Raw genomic sequence first — 19,976 nt, forward strand, 5'->3', positions numbered from 1 at the left:
TCAGTTGGCCAGCTGGCTGTCCTCCAGATTTCCTGGCACAACTTAGCACATCCAGGGCAGCATCTGTTTGTTGAAATAAATCAATTGGTATGCTATCAACTCCTGGAATCTTGTTTTTTGCCAATTCCTTGAGAGCAACTTGAACTTCCTCCTTTATCACCATAGGCTCTTGCTCATATGTCATTTCATGAAATTCCTCTGTGTCAGCCAATTCCTTCCGATACAGTGACCCTGTACTCCTTCCATCTTCTCTTGATACTTCCTGGATCATTTAACATTCTCCCCAAACTATCCTTTAGTGTTGCCACCATGGCTTGAATTTGTTTTTCAACTCATTCAGCTTAAGAAACACTGAGCGAGTTTGGCCCTTTTGATTTTCTGAGTCCAGCTCTCTGTACATTTCATCCTAGTATCTTGCTTTGTCATCCCGAGCTGCCTTTTGAAATTTTCTGTTCAGCTCTTTGATTTCTTGATTTCTTCCTTTAGCTTTGGCTTCTCGGTGCTCTAATGCAATACTCAGAGTCTCATTGGACATCCATCTTAGTCTTTTCTTCTTCTTCAGCCTTTGTAATGATCTTTTGCATTCTTCATGGACGATTTTCTTGATATCCTCCCAGAGCTCATTTGATCTATCTCATTGGTGCTCAAGGCCTCAAACCTGCTCCTGAGAAATTCGAGTGGGACAGACTTAAGGTCAAATCTTGGTTCCTGTGACTTGACTTATAGGAAGTTTCCAATAAGTATGTGATTTATACTATATTTTATGAATAATCATCCTCTTGGATGCTTTCCTGGGGTTAATATTGATTTGCTTTAACTTTTGATAAATCACTTCTTTTATGTGTATGTGACAAAATAAAATCCATCTTTTCACAAAAGTTTGTGGAGCCAAGCATTAAGGAGAAACAAAAGATCTTAATTTCATATTGATGAGAACTTAGCTAGTTCATCAAATCAGTAACAAAGGGGGTTTGGAAGATGGGTAAGGGAAATAGACGAAAATAAAACACATCGCTATTGAGTTCATGTAACTCATTGGGAACATTCCTGCCTTAAGAAGTGTGCAAGTTGGTGATAATCTAGATCAAGGTTTAGCAAAATTTTTTTTCTATAAAATGCCACATAATATAAAATAGTCTCTTCTGTCACAATTACTTAACTCTTGCAGAATAAAAGCAGAATAATTTTAAACACTGCATAAATTAATGGATGTGGCTGTTTACCAATTTTCTTTTTTAAAAAAACTGAAGAAATATTAGGTTAGATTTGGCTCAGTGATCCATACTTTGCTGATCCTTGGTCTATATTAAATTCTACTCACTGAAAATCTTGGTAAAATCTTACATATGAAGTAAGGAAACACTGAGAACTCTTTGAAATTCCCAACAATTATACACATGTAGTTTTAGGAACAGTCCCATAAAAAATGGGATTTATACCTGGGATTTTACGTATTATATTTAAAATTAGAAAACTTATATATAAAAGGACGCAGACAATCTTCTACCTTAACTATTCCTTAAGTTTTACTCCAGCCAGACTGGACCATTCAGTATTTTCTAAATAAATTATGTTCTTCCCTTGGGAAGAATATCTTATTCACTTCATTTCTTGCATTTAAAATGTGTCAAAAACAAAAATAAAAATAAAAAAAAATCAAAAAAGGAACCTAAAAAAAAAAAAACAAGCAAAAAATTTAAAAAAAACCCCAAAAAGTTTTTTTAAAAAGTATTATTATTGAGGTTTGAGTAAAAGTTTGCAGAGCACATTTGTTTTACATTCTATTATTCATGTATGTTTTATGTCATGGCATTAATTACAGTAGCCCCGTTGTAACTGCATTCTTCCGGCGTATGCACCTCTCCGTGCCTTCCCCTTCTTTAGTGATATTGTGCTGCTTATTTTCTTACTGCATTTCCCTTTTCCCATCTTATGAGATGTCTAATATCTGTTTGCTTACTTTTCCCTCTCCTCTTTCCATTTTCTTGTAACATTTCCTTTCCATTCCTGGTAAGAATCACAGAATATTTCTTTCTGTGTGTAAACCTTTCCTTAGCTAAAATAGTTTTGATCTGTTATGTAGAATAGAAAATGACACAAAATTGATTGTCAACATTTGTATTTTCTCCCCTTCAGCTTTCAGAATGATTCCCTACCCTTTAGAGAAAGGCCATCTATTTTATCCCTACCCCAGCTGCACAGAGACTGCTGATAGAGAACTATTGCCTAGTAAGTAAATATTTCAGCTTTCCTAAACTTTAAAGTACTTGTGAATTTGTTTTTAATAATACTTTTCATTTCAAAAGTGCTTTTGGTTAAAATTGAAGACACTCTTTAAATACTATTTTAGTCACTTCTGTAATGTTGTAGCATGATTCAGTTAATTTGCAAATATTTACTGAAGGGGACAATAAATAACCTCAAACACACAATTCATTGCTGTTTAATCAATTCCCACTTAGAGCCATGCTACACTAAGTGAGTCAATCTAGAGACCAAGGGGAGCCTGAGCCTATGATCTTTGCATTTACTTGCTATTTTGCATCAGAGAGCTGGACAATGACTAGTGATGACAGAAAAATTGATGCCTTTGAGTTTGTGCTGCTGGAGAAGAGTTTTGAACATACCATTGAGTGCTAAGAGACCAAACAGGTCTGTCCTGGAGAGAGTGAAACCAGGCTGCTCATTGGAAGCAAGAGTTCTAAAGCTCCGAGTCATATTTTTTGGACACATGTCCAGGAAGGACCAACACTTGGGGAAGGACATTGCTTAGAAAAGTAGAGGGACAGCACAGGAGAGGAAGGCACTGGATATGACGGATTGACTCAGTAACTGGAGTAATGAGGGTAAATATGTCAGAGACAATGAGATTGGCTCAGGATAGGGCTGGCTTCAGAGCTATTATATGTAGGGTCATTATGAGTTGCAGTTGCCTTGATGTCACAAAATAGCAACAACAACAACAGTAAGTGGGATGAAGGATGAAAATGTTAAAAATAGCCATCATCTTATATGCATTTTAAAAAGAAATAATATCATACTTTACAAATTCAGCAAATAGAGGTAGATGGGGCACCCTTCAAAATATTCTGTATAACTATTGATATCAACACCAAAGATATGAAAGGAACAATATCTGTTATAAATAATATAGATAAAATTTCAATAAAATTTTATCAAACATAATCTAACAGCATATTAAAAATTATACACCAGAATAAAATGGAATTTGCCACATTAATGCGAGGTATGTTTACATTTTAGAATAATGTGAAAATCATAACATCTAAAAAAATAATGTTATATGATAGAATAAAGGACAACAGATGTAGAAAATAGCACTTAATAAAGTTTGACTCCCATTCATGCTTAAAAAAACTCTCAACAAGTTATCAGTACAAGGAAATATCCTCATCCTGATAAAGGGTATCTACAAAAGACTGCTAGCAAACATTAGACTGAATTCAGTGAAAGACTGAGTGCTCCTTTTCTATCTAAAATCAAGAACACAATTAGAGTGTCTACTTTCATCATCCTGTTCAACATTATACCAGAGGTTTTAGCTAGTACAATCAGGCAAAAAAGAGAAATAAAAAAATTATTCATATGTAAAGCAAGAAGTAAAGCTTTTGTTCACAGAAACTTTGATCCTCTATGTAAAAAAGTCTTTAAAAAATTACAAAAATACAATGTATACAAACTTTGTAAGCAAACTACTATAAAATTTAAAAAATTGAAGGAAGCTCTTGTTTTTGTAAGAAATACTTTAAGAACTAATAAGAAGCTTCAGCAAAGTTACAAGATACAAGAGCAATATTTAAAACATCAATTGTATACCTACATATAGCAACTATTTATTCCTCTTTAGCACTTTAACACATTTCACTGTGTGGATCACAATAAATTACGGCTAACATTGAGAGAAATGGGAATCCCAGAACACTTAATTGTGTTCATGAAAAACCTATATCTAGACCAAGAAGCTATTGTCCAGACATAGTAAGGGAGCACTGCATGGTTTAAAATTGAGAGGTGTATGTCATAACCGTTTCCTGTATTCATGCCTATTCAATCTGAATATGGAGCAAATAATTTGAGAAGCTGGATTCTCTGAAGAAGATTATGTCCTCAAGATTGGAGGAAGGCTCCTTGGTCAACAAGGATGGCTGGATTTTATAAATAAGAATGTGGCATCAGGATTAGCAGAAGACTCATGAACAACTTGTGTTATACTCATGACACAACCTTGCTCTCTGAAACTGAGAAGAACTTGAGTTTGCTATATATAGAATGTAAAAGACTGCAGCAGATGTATGCATACCCATGTTTATTGCGGCTTTGTTCACAATAGCAAGGAGTTGGAAACAACCCAGGTGCCCATCAACAAACGAAAGGATAGAGAAGCTGTGGTATATTCACAGAATGGAATACTACAGTGCATTAAAAAACAAGGAACTCTACAACCAGGAGAAGATAAAATAGATGAATGGGACCTTCTAAGAAACAAATCCCTATGCACATCCAAAAACTTCTCCAACAGGGTAAAAAGGGAAGCCACTGACTGGGAAAAAGTATTTGGTAATGACATGTCAGATAAGGGATTTATATCTAGAATTTATAAAATACTTGAGCACCACAACACGATAAAGGTAAATAATCCAATAGAAAAATGGGCACAGGATATGAATAGACATTTCACCAAAGAAGACATTCAGATGGCCAGCAAGCACATGAAGAAATGTTCAAAATCCCTAGCTCTAAGAGAGATGCAAATCAAAACAACTATGAGATACCATCTCACCCCAGTCAGAATAGCAAAATTTAACAGAACAGCAAGCAACAAATGCTGGTGAGGTTGTGGAGAAACTGGAACCCTTATTCACTGTTGGTGGGAATGTAAAATGGTGCAACCACTGTGGAAGGTGGTATGGCGCTTTCTCAAAAAGTTGCAAATAGAGATACCATTTGACCCAGCAATTCCACTACTGGGAATATATCCCAAAGAGACCATAACTGACATCCAAGCAGATATATGCACACCCATGTTTATCGCAGCTCTGTTCACAATATCAAGGAGTTGGAAACAACCCAAGTGCCCATCAACAAACGAATGGGTAGAGAAGCTGTGATATATTCACACAATGGAATACTATGTTGCATTGAAAAACAAGGAACTCATTCAATATTATTCAAAATGGGTGAGCCTGGAGGACATTATGCTGAGTGAAATATCTCAATTGCAAAAGGACAAATATTGCATGGTGCCACTGCTGTAAAATGGGACTGATATCAGGGTGGGGGTAAGACTGAGAAAAATTGGATAAATTTTGTATACTGCACTGAAACAGATGAGGGACTGAATAATTTTAAAGCGATGTATGATAGGGTATTATGGTTATCACAAGAGTCCACAATTAAGGTTGCATAGTGGAATGTACTTGGGGCAGTGGGAGGGGTGCGGGGGGATTGTGTTCCAGGGAGGGAGTCTTTCTTTTACTTTTGAAAGAGAGGAGCGAACTGGGGGGCAGGGGGAGAAGGCTGGGTGGAGAGAGAAGTGCAGCAATGAATGAATGGAAATCCAAAATCTCTGTAAATGTTCATGAAAATTATTAAAATAAAAAAATTACCCAAAAAAAGCTCCTCAACACTGATCCAATTAACAGACTGTATCATGTTAGATAGAGAAAAGACTGAGATTGTTAACAATTTTATCTTGCTCAGATCCACAGTCAACACACAAGGCACCAACAGTCAGGAAATCAGAATACTAATTGCTTTGGGAAAGTCTATTCCAAAGTGCTGAGGAGCAACAATGTCAGTCTAGAGAGTAAGATGAGCCTTATTCAAGCCATGGTCTTCTCAATTGCTTGCTATGCATCAGAGAGCTGGACAGTGATAGAGAAGAAACAATGCCTTTGAGTTGTGGTACCGGAGACATCAGACCTGGTTTTAATTGTTTCTAGTCAAACATTCTTCTAAGTGGTATAGCACGGGTCTGTCAATTTACTGTACAGAGGTAACTCGTGGTTGCTGTGACACTGATGTGCCAAATGTGATAATGGTTACCCATGGTGGACATCATTTGGTGGCGCTCCCAGATCAAAACAGGCTTGGAAGCAGGAGTGGCATCCACTTCCAAAACAGCTTGACTCCAGAAACTCTGTGAACTTAGAGAAACTATGGAAGTTATCCATGTGTTCAGGTCCTTCATTCATAGGGTCGCTGTGAGTCATCTGCAACTCAGTGGCACTTAACAACAACAGATGTAGGGAAAAAAATACAAGAAAACAATAAATAAATGTCTCTTATGAACCTTACCCATGGTGGACAGTGTTTGGTGGAGCTTCCCAATTAAAACAAGCTTGGAAGCAGGAGTGGCATCCACTTCAGAAATGGCTTGCCTCCAGAAACTCTATAAACAGTGCTCAGGCCTTTCGTTCATATGAGTCGTCTATGACTCGACGGCACCTAACAACAACAACAACTTAGGAAATGTAAAAAAAATTTAATGTATCTATAACTGTATTGAACAAAGAATATTATACCATGATTGATTGATTTTTTAAATGTTAAATCTGGTATCCCTGTGGGAGAAAAAAATCCATGTACTTAGTTTATCATTTGAAAATTAATTCATGTTCTCTACATTCTTGTTATTATTAGTTGCTATTAGCTCATAGTGATCTAGTGCAAACTGCTGCCCAGTCCTGTATCATCCTCATCATTTAGATCAGACCAAAGATTAGACATACAGCAAGAGGTTTGGGAATAGAGGTGGAGAAGTATATTAATTCAGCCACCTATGTAATATCGCATGTCTATATATGTACATAACATGTTTTTATGTGCTTAACTATTTTGTATCTAAACAGTAAATGTTACACTTTGGTTCTAAGTGAAAAAAAAAAACACCCCAAAACAAAACAGTAAATGTTTTCGCATACTCTAGATATAAATACATAGATTGTATATAGGGTTTTCGGAGGCCTGCTATTTCAGAAGTGGATGGCCAATCCTTCTTCCTAGTCTTTCTTAATCTGAATGTTCAGATTTAGAGAAGTATCAGACAGACCAGCATTTTACAGAAAAGTGAAAGATATATCCCTTATTGTGGAGTTAACCATTAGTATCAGTGTTGTCCCTGCCTTTGGCACACATGTCTTTACCCACTTATTTCCCTGCTCCACCATCCACCAATATACCCATACACTTCTATGCACTCCCTTCAACATCTATCTCCCATTGTCCAGCCCTTGATCTGATAGCTTATATCTGAAGGAGGCAAGGATTCTGACGCTCCATCTAACATACTTTGGACATGTTGTAAGGTGGGACCAGTCCTTGGATAGGGACATCATTCTTGGGAGGGTGGAGGGACAGCGCAGGAGGGGAAGACCCTCTATGAGGTGGATTGATTCAGTGACTGGGGCAATTGGGATGGGTGTATCAGAGATGGTGCAATTGGCACAGGACAGAGCAGAGTTTAGGGCTGTTGTATATAGGGTCACTATGAGTTGCAAGTGACTCAACGGTACATAACAACAACAGATATAAATAATAATAAGATACTTCAAAGTAGCTTAAACATAAAAGGAAATGTATCCTAAAATATTTGGGTTATTTCAAGGAATTAAAAAATCAGCATTTGCAGTTGAACTTCATAAGGGAATGGGGGCAGGAACTAGAATGTCATATGGATTTCCAAGGCAGTCACATATCTGTATGTCTTTATCTCTGACATAAAATTGGTTTTATATTAGATATTGTTGGGACCAAATTCCACACTTGTCACCTATATGTATTTTTATGTCTCTCCTCTCATATTCCCCTTTTCTCCTTCCTAAGCTTCATCTAATTATATAACCTCTTCATTCTCTTGTTTTATGTCATTTCTTAGCATCTGCTTCAATCTTTGGTCTTCTTTTTGTGGTTTGGCCTACCTTCCTTAGACACTCACTGAGCCAAATTGGATGTTCCTGTGCCTCTGATTACTTGTAATCAGCTCAGGCAAACAATATGGATTAATATATCAATCCCACTTTTAAAACTTCTGAGCAGAAAAACAGATTTCACTTAGGTGTTCATCCCTAGTCCAGTTAGCTGTGGGGTAGGCATATGATAAGTTATGTGAATAAATTTGCCAAATGTGCTAATAGCACTTTCTTTCTTCAATTCACAACACAGATTTCAGAGTCCTAATTTTCTAAGAAGTCATAGGCATGAGTGGTATGAATTTAGGGAAAGTATACAGAGTGAGAAATAAGCTGTGGGTGGAATGGTAAGGGTACAGAAATGTTTCAGGAATAGAAGGAGTTGCTGAATAGGAGTCTGGAAGCTCCAGTGATGGAGTCTTCAAAAAAGCAGGACAAGAACTTGAACTAGATATCAAACAAGTTTTACAGTAGAAGACTTTTCTAAGTATTTGATATTTTTACTGAAACAACTTCATTGAATTTGACAATTTAGAGGTTGTAGTTATTGTTGCTGTTCTTGGCTGATAGCAGTCAATTCTAATTCATAGCTAATCCATGTGTACCTACAGGGTCTTCTTGAGTGTAAACTTTTTTTTCCTAATTGGTTTGCTTACAAAGTTTGTATACATTATGTTTCACACACTTTTGTTCATTCACATTATGTTTCATACAATCATTCCCATGCATTGTTGTTGTTGTTGAGTGCCGTCGACTCATAGTGACCCTATGAACGAAAGTCCTCGACACTTGCGTGCGTGACTTTCATCCTTTCTCTTGGTTCATAGGGTTTCCAGAGGCAAGCTATTTATGGAAGTGGATGCCACTCCTGCTTCCACGCTTGTTTTAACTGGGGAGCGCCACCACCAAACACTATCCACCATGGGTAACCATTCTTGCATTTGACACATCAGTGTCAGTGTTCAGCTTCACAGCGACTACAAGTTACCTCTGTATGGCATGTGGACACATCAGGGCTATACAACCAACAACAATTTAAAACAGACCTTAGGACCACAGATTAGAGTCACCCACCTTTGGCTTGGTAGCATCGTTTTTCGGTCCACTAGGCCATGCATTATATTTTATAAAATTAATATTTGTGAAGCACATTGCTAGGTCTTTTTCGCACAGAGCCTCTGAATATGTTCAGGCTGTCAACCTTTTAGGTAGCAGCTGAATACTCACCGTTGAACCAGCAGGGCTGCTTTAGGAAGTCATTTTTTTCTGTTGTGTACTGTCCAGTCAGAACCTGCCCATAGCTGACCCTCTGGTGAGTTTTCAGAGGCAGTTAATTGCACAGGAAGAGATTGTCCATCCTTCTCCCACGGAGTGACTGGTGGCCTTTAACTGCGTGCCTTCAGGATTGCAGTGCAGCTTCTTGCCACTAGGCCACCAGAGCTCCCTAGAAAGTCATTAGTGAGAGAAATTTCTTTCATTTCAAAGATAGTGAAAATTGTTTTTTTATTGTTTTCCCATTGTTTTAAACAGGAACTTGAATGTTTAAACCAAAGGAACCAATCTTCTACTTGAGAACACCAATAGCAAGAGTATATTACATTATACTAATGTAGTTAACCTAAAATAATATCCTCCTCCCCTAAATAGGAGCACTGATGGTGCTGTGGCTAAGGCATTGAGCTGCTATATGAGAGTTCATTGGTTTGAACCTGCCAGCCATTTTGTGGGAGAAAGTTGAGGCAATCTGCTTCCATAAAGATTTATAACTTTGCAATCAAATACTACCTCAGCCAAGCAGCAGTTGCAAAGTTTAACAGAACAGCAAACAACAAAGGGTGGTGAGGATGTGTAAAGATTAGAACTCTCAAAATGGAATTGTAAAATGGTACCACCACTCTGGAAGGCAGTTTGACATTTCCTCAAAAAACTGAAGATACTCATTCCATAAGATCCAGTTATTCCATTGCTGGCAGCCTAGTCTGTGATACAATCCCAAAGGGGGGCATGGTTTATAAAGTTCATCAGAGACATACTGGGATCAAGTTTAGATGTCCTAGACTACGGTATAAAGAGACTACCAAATACAACCTGAAATGTACAATCTGGAGAGGATAAATGAATGGGACCTTCTAAAAATTAAATGCCTGTGCTTATAAAAAACTTTTTCCAGCAGAGTGAGAAGAAAACCTACTGATTGGGGGTGGGGGGGACCCATTTAACAAGGGTCTCATATAAAAAGTTTACAGAATCCTAAAGGGCCTCCACTAGAAAAAGACATAACACAATTACAAAATGGACAAAAGACATAGAAAGATTTCACAGATGAAGATATTCAGATGGCCAACAGATACATGAAGAAATGCTCAAAATCACTGGCAATAAGAGAGATGCAAATCAAAACCACAATGAGATACCATCTCACTCCAGTAGCAGTGGCAAAGTTTAAAGGACAGCAAGAAATAAATGTTGGAGAGGATGTGGCGAGATAGGAACTCTTATACATTGTTGGTGGGATTGTAAAATGGTACAACCACTCTGGAAGGCAGTTTGGTGCTTCCTCAAAAAGCTGAACGTAGAAATTCCTTATGACCCAGCTATTCCACTGCTTGGAATATGTTCTGAGAAAATTAGAACTGAGGCATAAACAAAGATTTGTACACCAATGTTCATAGCATTATTCACCATTGCAAGAACATGGAAAAAGCCCACCCAACCACAATTGAATGGATTAAGAAATTATGGTACATTCACATGATGGGAAACTATGCAGCACACAGGAGCAATGGTTTTGTAAATCACTACGTAACTTGCAAGAGACTGGAGAGCATTATGCTACGTGAACTAATTCAGTCCATAAGGACAAATACTATACAATACAATTACTTCAGAAATATGAAAATAACTAGTAAAATGTATATGAGAAACCAAGGGGGGGAGCAGAGTGGTGAGGCTGGGGCAGAGTTAATCATGTAGTCACACAATTTGATGGGTGGGGGGAGGGGTGGGCAAAGGAAATGGGAAAGATTACGTGTGAAAACCAATGTATATGAACTTTGTAAGTAAACTAGTATAAAATATTTTTTTTAAAAAGCCCACAGTTTGAATCTACTAACTGCTCCATGGGAGAAAGATGGACAGTCCCATCCCATGTGATTTACTGCCTCTGAAAACCCGTTGAAGGATAAGCTATAGGTCGGTTCTGACTCAGTGGCACACAACAGCAATTCCAATCCTAGAAATATACCCCAAGGGAATTAGAACTGAGACACAAAGATATCTACACCTATGTTCATAGCAATGTTATTCACAATAGCAAGAAAATGTAAACAGTCCAAATATCCATGAACAGATTAATGGCTTGAAAATTGTGGTACATGCAGAGTGGAAAACTTTGCAGTACTAAGAGCAATGACTTTATGAAAATAATATATAACATGGAAGAGTCTAGAAAGCAGTATTGCTGAGTGAAATAATACAGACTTATAAGAACAAATACAGCATCATATAACAATATTGTAAAAATAGATAACTAATAGGATGTGTATAAATGCCCAAAAGCAGAAAGGGAAAGGACGAAGGGAGTGGCAAGTGGGGAGGGGTGGAAATCACTAGGATAGCAGAGTTTCATGGGCAGATGGGAGGTGAGGGTGGGGAAACAGGAAATATTCATTGAGAACTCAAGAAGATGGGGTAATAATAATGGGCATAAATCAATGTCCACTTGCTGCACAGAGGTAACTCATGGTTGCTGTGATGCTAAACACTGTGACACTGATGTGTCAAATGCAATAATGGTTACCCATGGTGGACAATGTTTGGTGGAGCTCCCCAATTAAAACAAACTTGGAAGCAGGAGTGGCTTCCACTTCCAAGAGCTTGCCTCTGGAAACTCTATGAATGTGGAGAAATGATGAAAGTTATACAAGGGTTCAGGTCTTTTGTTCATAGGGTCACTGTGAGTCATCTACGACTCAATGGCATCTAACAACAACAACAATCGATAGTAATTAGGGATATGGAATACAATGTATATGAATGATTGTATGAAACATAAGTGTAAATGGAAGATTGTATAAAACACAGTGTACATGAATGAGGCATTATGTACACAAATGATTGTATGCAAACCCGTTTTTAAAAGGTAAAAAATTAACAGCTTTGGAAACCTTATGGAGCAGTTCTACTCTATTCTACAAGGTTTCTACAAGTCATAATCAATTAATGGCAGTGATTTTGAATCCACAAATAACTAAAACACATTTTACATTGTTATGTAAATAAAATCAAGGCTATTATCATGTCTTGTGAGAGCCACAGATTATAAGAGCAGACAGTTTACTTTTTGGCAAGTCCATATTACTTCTAATTCCATTTAGGTGCTGCTCATTTTCAGATTCCAGGAGGTAGGAGAAGGAGGTTATGCTGAAGGTTTTGTTTGATTATATTGCCTGCTCTTTGTTTTTTTCTGTCTGTAGGAGAGTGAACAACTTTTTAATAACATACAGTTCTAATACCCAGGAGTACTTAATGTTTTTTTGTTTTTAATTCTCCTTCACACTTGATATGACATGAAGCATTCTGGAATTTGCTTATGAGCCTCCGAAGTTCAGACTTGAACTATTCCCCTAGTTCACATAACCATTTAGTTGTCCATTATGCCTCCTGATAATTTTTTCTTTACTAGCCAGTGATGAAATTTGAACTTTGGTTCCAAGGGAGTGTTTCTGTACTTGTCATCTCTTATATCGATGTATTAGTCTAGCATTGAATGACAAACTAATCTGCTGAAAGCAATCCAAAGAAAATATTTCAGTATCTTCTACAGTATAAAAATCTCATATTTTAGGAAATCATTTTATGAAAGCTATGTGGTTTCTAATTTCTAAAATGGAAATAATGCTATCTATCTTAGTGGTTTTGTGGATTTAAAAAACAAAAAGCCACAGTAAAACCCCAGAGCTGCCAGAAATTTAAGCTGGATTCAGAAGAGGCTGTGGGATGAAGGATATCATTGCTGATATTAGATGGATTTTGGTTGAAGATAGAGAATTCTAGAAAGATATTTATTTGTGTTTTATTGATTAGACAAAGACATTTCACTGGGTGGATCATAACAAATTATGGCTAACATTGAGGAAACTTGAAATACCAGAACACTTCATTGTGCTTATATGAAACCTATATATAGACCAAGAAGCAGTTGTTTAAACAAAATTAGGGAATATTGTATGGTTTAAAATCAGGAAACAAAATTGGCTGACACAGAAGAATTTTACGAAACAACATATGATCAAGGGGCAATAGTGACAAAGGAGGACATTCAAGCTGCTCTGAAGGAGTTGGGGGAAAAACAAGGCCCCAGGAACTGATGGAATACCAACTGACATATTTTAACAAACAGAGGCTGCCCTGGACGTGCTCACCAGGTTGTGTCAAGAAATCTGGAGGACAACTACATGGCCATCTGACTGGAAGTGGTCTGTGTTTGTTTCCATTCCCAAAAAAGATGACCCGACAGAGTATAGAAATTATTGAACAATGATTATCCAAAAACAACTGGAACAGTAAGTACATTGTCAGAGAACTACCAGAAATAAAGACATTATTGCCATTTTCAGATAGATCTTAGCAGAAAGCAAAGAGTACCATAGGAGTGTCTATCTGTGTTTGACTGACTATGCAAAGTGTGAATCATAACAAATTGTGGCTAATCTTGAGAAGAATGGGAATCCCAGAACACTTGATTGTGCTCACGTGAAACCTATACTTGGACCAGGAAGCAGTCCTCAGAATAGAGCAAGGAAGCATGGTGCAAAATCAAGAAAGGAGTGAGTCAGCGATGTGTCCTGTCTCCATACCTTTTCAATCTGTATGCAAAACAGATCACTCAGGAGGCTGGACTTTATGAGAAGGAATGTGTGGCATCAGGATTTGAAGAAAACACATCAATAGCTTGTGTAATGCAGCTGACACAACCTTGTTTGCCAAAACTGAGATGGACTTGAAGCTTTTTCTGCAGAAGATCAAGGACTTCAGTCTTCAATATGGATTGAAACTCAACACATCAAGAAGACAAAGATTCTCATCACCGGCCAATTGGCAGCACCTTGATGGATGGAGGAGAGATTGAGGTTGTTAACAGTATCAGCTTGCTCAGTTCCATAATCAATACTCTTGGCACTAGCAGTCAGGTAATCAAAAGATGAATTGCACAGGGGAAATCTGCTGTCAAGGACCTCGCCAAAGTACTAAAGAGCAATGATGTCACTCTGAATACAAAGATGTGCCTGATTCAGGCCATGGCCTTTGCAATTATTTGAGATGCATCAGAGATCTGGACAATGACTAGGGATTATAGAAGAAGAATCAATGCCTTTGAGTTGTGATGCTGAATAAGTGTATTAAGCATGCCATGGACCACCAGGAGAACAAACAGATCTGTCTTGGAGAGGATGAAACCAAGCTGCTCTTCAGAGGCAAGAATTTTGAAGCTCCATCTCACATACTTGGGGCACATGGCCAGGAGGAACCAGTCCTTGGAGAAGAATGTCATTCTTGAAAGGGTGGAGGGACAGTGCAGGAGAGGAAGACCCCAAATGAGATGGATTGACACAATAACTGGGGTAACGAGGTTAAGGGTGTCAGAGACAGTGAGATTGGCTCAGGATAATAGGGTTGGGGTCCACAAGGTCACTCTGAGTCACAGGCAATTCAAAGGCACATAACAATAACAAAAACATGCTTAGAAAATAATCTGAGAAGCTGGACTATATGAAGAAAAATGTGGCATCAGGATTGGAGAATGCAGGTGATGCAACCTTACTTGCAGAAAATAAAAAACTTGAAGCACTTACCACAAAAGATCAAAGGCTACAGCCTTCAATATGGATTCCATCTCAACATCCAGAAAACAAAAAATCTCACCACTGGACCAACAGGCAAAATGATGCTATATGGAGAAGATAGGAGGTGTCGAAGATTTCAGTTTACTTGGATACAGAATTTACACACATGGCAGCAGCAGTCAAGCAAATGCATTTGAAAAATCTGCTGTCACAGACTTCTCCAAAGTGTCAAAGAGGAATGATGTCAGTTTAAAATATAGGGTGCACCTGATCCAAGCCATAGTATTTTTCATTTGCTTCCTGTGCATCTGAAAGTTGAACAATAAATAAAAAAGTCCAAAGAAGAACTGGTGCCTCTGAATTGTGCTGATGGCAATACTGAATACTGAATATTGTAAGGACTGCCAAAAGAACAAATAAATCTGTTTTGTAGGAAATGCAACCAGATGTTTCCTAGAGGCAAGGATAGTGAAACCTCCTTGCACCTATTTTGGGCACGTTATTAGGAGGTGCCAGTCTTTGAAAAAGATGTCATGCTTGGAAAGGTAGAGGGTCAGAGAAAGAGAGGAAGACCTTCAACAAGGTGAATTGGCATAGTGACAGTAACAGTAGTTTCAAGCATGGCAGAGACATGAGGATGGTGCAGGATAGGGCAAGGTTCAGATCTGTTGTCCATAGAGTCACTATGAGTCATTGTCAACTGGATGGCATAACAACAATATCTTAGAGGTTTTTTTGAAAAATCAAATGAGAAGGAAGCTCTGGAGGCATAGTGGCAAAAAGCTGCACTGAAGTTCCTAAAACATGTAGTTTGAATCCACCAGATGCTCTGCTGGAGAAAGAGGGGAAATGTCCTCCTGAAGGTACATGTTTACATTAAAAAAAAAAATCAAATGAGCTAAAATAAGTAAAAGTAGCTTGTAAACTGCAAAATACTATAGGTTATATTAAAATTAACTTTTCTTTCTCTCTTGGGATAAAAATTATAATAGCTTTTGGCATGCATACGTAGGTATTTGTCTTCTCAAAGACCAAGGTTTGTATTTCCTGGTCTTCTGGAAGAAGTTGGCTTCTCATAATTGAGAGACAGGGAGTTTTAAGGGACTATTTGGTGGCTTGGGGGAGTGGGGGTTGTGGAGATGCTGAAGGTACAATGTTGTTTACAACTTCTAATGTTTCTAACTTTTTAAAAAATTCTTTTGCACATTTACTTTAAAAATAACATTTATAGCTGACCTTGATTCAGCACTGAATTAGTCATCCTTTACTTATGCAGGATATTACATTAGCAATTTCTGGGTTAGTGTACAGTCCTGAGTGGTCAGCTTCTTAGGCTAAATGAAATCCCAGAATAACTCAACAGAACTGATTTCTATTGAACATCACTTGTATGCCTGGCACTACAATAGGTTCATGTCAGCCTAATCATTCAAGTATTCCTAAATCTCAAGTAAGACAACAATTCAGAAAAGGAGAATGAGAATGTTTGACAGTACTCAGTATCACTGAATTATACATGTAAAAAGTATAGAATATATTTTACTATGTATATTTTCAACCAAATAAAAATATAGCATAATAAAAAGTAAGATATAATTATTTGAATACTTTTGATATTGGAATGTTCAAGTCACTAGAAAATTAGCAGCAGAGTAAATGTGGTAAGGAAAGACAAGGGGTTGAATTTACAACCAGGATCCTAAAGCCTTGGTTTTCTCATTCAATTTTTGTAGTACTCAGAGAAATGCCATCTACAATACACTTAGTAATAATGGTATAGAATTATTAATTAATAGCTTTGGAAAATTTCCAACAACATGTTTGTTTCTTGATTTCTTTACTAAACTCTGAGCTCCTAAAGAGCAAGAATTAAAACAACTCACATTTATGAAATGCTTATAATGTTTATGATTAACAACTCCATAGCAACTTCTAGAGGGTTAAGCAACTTATGCAAGATCACACAGCTAATAAGTGATCAAGCTCTTTTTAAAAACCACCTCAGCATGATACTGAAAAAATCAGTGTTCTTTCCCAAGACACCATGCTGTTTCCTGTCCCTAGCCTAGTTATCTATCTATATGGATATGTTGTTGGTGCGCAAATACATAATAGATAGCTTTCTTCTACTTTACTAGGCCAGGAACTGCTTGGGTTTTTTTGGTTTGGTTTGAAAAAAAAAATCCATTGTTTGATAAAAATAAATTGAATCTTTCAATACTAAAATGAGTTCATGCTGTATTCTTTTTTTTTTGTATTCTTGAAATAAAATCCACTTCTACTTTTTTTTCCTTGCAGCCTTTCACCATGTTTCTGTTTACCCAAAGAAGGAGCTTCCTTTCTTCATCCACTTTACAGCAGGACTATGTTCTTCCACAGCAATGATAGCTTTTCTTACACACCAGTTCCCTGAAATAATGGCTATTTTTGCTAAAGCCGTGAGTATGCTCTCAAGGACTTGTATAGAATATTTGTAAAGCACAGAAGAAACTATTTCTGATCTGTCTTTTCTAAACTATTTGAATGGTAGAAGTTAAGTAATGTTAAGTTAATGAATGCTAAATAAATTACAGAAACTATTTTGTAAAGTTGCTGCCATAAATATATTAAACATACGTTTTTAGTGATTTGCATTAAACTTCTACTGCTTGAAAGTTACAAATAGACAATGCTATGACATAAATGTGTCTCTGTATATCAGTTTTTGTGGTATATATAAAGCACTTGTTAGTAGCTAAAGAATAGTCTAACACTTTTTACCACTAATATATTTTCTTTGGTATTAAAAAAGTTTCCTGTTTTATATGCAAGATTTGATTTTTTTCCTTTTAAATAAAACAATTCTAAAGATTTGTAGCACTATTGATTACAGAGTATATCTAGGATAGAGAATAAATTGGTAAGACTGGATGGTTATTTGCTCTGGTTATGGACTGTGTCTCTGATCAAGGGCTCTTCCTCTTATTGTATCTGTGTATGGTTTTTGCAATCACTAGCTATGCATCAGAGAGCTGGACAATCACTAGGGATGAGAGAAGGAAAATTGATGCCTTTGAGCTGTGGCGTTGGAGAAGAGTATTTAATATACCATGGGCTGCTAGGAGAACAAATGGATCCGTCCTGGAGAGGTTAAGCCAGGCTGCTCCTTGGAAACAAGGATTCTGAAGCTTCATCTGACAGACTTTGGACATGTTGCAAGAAGAGACCAGACCTTGGAGAATGATGTCATGCTTGGGAGGGTGGAGGGACAGCGCACGAGAGGAAGACCATCAATGAGATGGATTGACTCAGTCACTGGGATAATGGGGGTAGGTGTGTCAGAGACAGTAAGATTGGCACAGGATAAAGAAGGGTTTGGGGCTGTTGTACATAGTGTCACTATGAGTTGCAGGCGACTCAACGGCACACAACAACAAAAATTCTTAATGATTTCCCCCTATCTTGGATGTGGCATACTCTGTAGGATTTTTCACAGGTAAACCAAAGATGGTACCTCTCTGGTGGTTCAAATCTACCAGCTGCATCTTGAAGTGGGGACGAGGGGGAAGATTAGCAATCTCCTTTGTGTGATTTGTAGCAGATATGAGTTGTTCCAACTTGATTGCAATCAGTTTGAAGTGGTTTGGTTTGGGTTTTAGTTTTGGGTGTGGAAACATATAGATCTTTACTTTCATTTTTACCTCTTGGTTTTACTACCTTCCCATTTCCTGACTCAGGAAATAGTTGTAAACTAATATTAGAAGGGGTTATTTATATACTCATCTACATAAAATAATTAGTAAAAGTAAGATTAACAAAAGTAATTCTTTCCCTTTAAATATCCAAATTTTTTGGAAAAATGTATTTTTCTTGTACATCTTTCTATTTTCACCAAGCTAAAATCTACAAATAAAATGCTAATTTATTCTCTTTCTAAATATAAGAGAACATTCACAGGAAAACTACAGTCTTTACTTAGTAATGTGCTTTCTATATTCACCTCCATTATGACTCCTTTTTCACAATTGCTTTTCCAGCCATAGTGCCCATTTGCAAGGATACTTTACTTTGTTCCTTAAAGAATAGTTCCTCCTTCTGGCTTCAGTGGTAAGAACACTGGTTTCCCTTTCCCCTGGAGATCACCTGGATAATGGTGTTAAGTTGCCACTGGCTCTAGGCCTAGAAGGCCGAGACTGTACTTGATTCTGGATTAAGCTTCAGAAAGAGTGACTTCCCGCTGTTGTTCAGGGAGTATAGCTATTTGGATTAGAAACTGGCTATCCTATTTCCTTTCAGTATAAAAAGGAAGTTTAATTATCACACCATAACTGTGTTGTTTGCAATGTTGCTGATTGGAGAACGCAACCCAAATGGAAATGATCTTACTATGTAATCTGACATGGAGGGAAAATAGACTACAAAGGGAATCACATCCATTTAACCAACCGGTGGGGAGGGGAATTAATTCTCAAATGCATTTGAGATTGCACACAAAATAGTGGGAGAGACAATTTTTTCTTTTTCTCTCAGGATAGTAGACTAGAACAAGGTGAAATACAGCAACATGACCTTGAATCTACTATAAATATGTGGCAGTTGTTGTGTTGTTGTTAGGTGCCATCGAGTCAAGTACGATTCATAGTGACCCTGTGAACAACAGATCCAAAACCTGTGCTAGCCTGTGCCATCCTCACCATCTCTGACATACATGATCCCACAGCTGCAGTCACCATCAATCCATCTCCATGGGAGTCTTACTTTCTTTCACTGACCCTTCACCCTTCCAAGCATGATATCCTTTTCCAAGTAATAGTCTCTCCTAGCAACATGTTCAAAGTATGAGAGACAAAGCTTTGTCAATGTTAGTAGTTTATTTCCATGAAATACTACTTGCAATCAGGATGAGGTATACACACTCTTTATACTGACATCAGAAGAGCCTTGATACAGCATTCTTCTAGCAGGCCTTCAGAATGAGTAATATATTTTAAAATGAAATATTGTTTTTAGATAAGAGTTATCAATTTACTGTGTTTCTTGTTGATAAATAAATATTTTTATCTATCTTTTGATATTTGTATAGTTGGTGATGAACCTGAATGTAAACTTTTATAAGTATATTTTATGTTTTGGCCTTTACATGTATGTATAAAATGACTAAAGGCTAAATATTTCTTTAAAGTTCCTGCACACTGGTATTGATGTACAGGAGTTCCAAGGG

The 19,976-nt window shown here is 37.2% G+C and overlaps 1 protein-coding gene across 3 annotated transcripts in view; it reads left to right on the forward strand.

The window, feature by feature from the left end:
• The window catches only part of ST7L (suppression of tumorigenicity 7 like), a 225,030-nt gene that overhangs the window by 180,683 nt on the left and 24,371 nt on the right, over positions 1 to 19,976 (forward strand). Inside the window, exons 13-14 of one of the 3 annotated variants that reach the window (XM_006895713.1) lie at positions 2,137 to 2,229; positions 17,075 to 17,391. In XM_006895713.1, coding sequence (XP_006895775.1) covers positions 2,137 to 2,229; positions 17,075 to 17,253 — 272 coding nt within the window. In that variant the 3' untranslated portion in view covers positions 17,254 to 17,391. Of the gene's footprint in view, positions 1 to 2,136; positions 2,230 to 17,074; positions 17,392 to 19,976 lie in introns of those variants that run through there. The other 2 variants (XM_006895715.1, XM_006895714.1) reach the window with 2 other exon arrangements.

The sequence above is a fragment of the Elephantulus edwardii genome, unplaced genomic scaffold, assembly GCF_000299155.1.
Source record: "Elephantulus edwardii isolate Elephantulus edwardi_28Jun2011 unplaced genomic scaffold, EleEdw1.0 scaffold00174, whole genome shotgun sequence".
Taxonomy (NCBI): domain Eukaryota; kingdom Metazoa; phylum Chordata; class Mammalia; order Macroscelidea; family Macroscelididae; genus Elephantulus; species Elephantulus edwardii.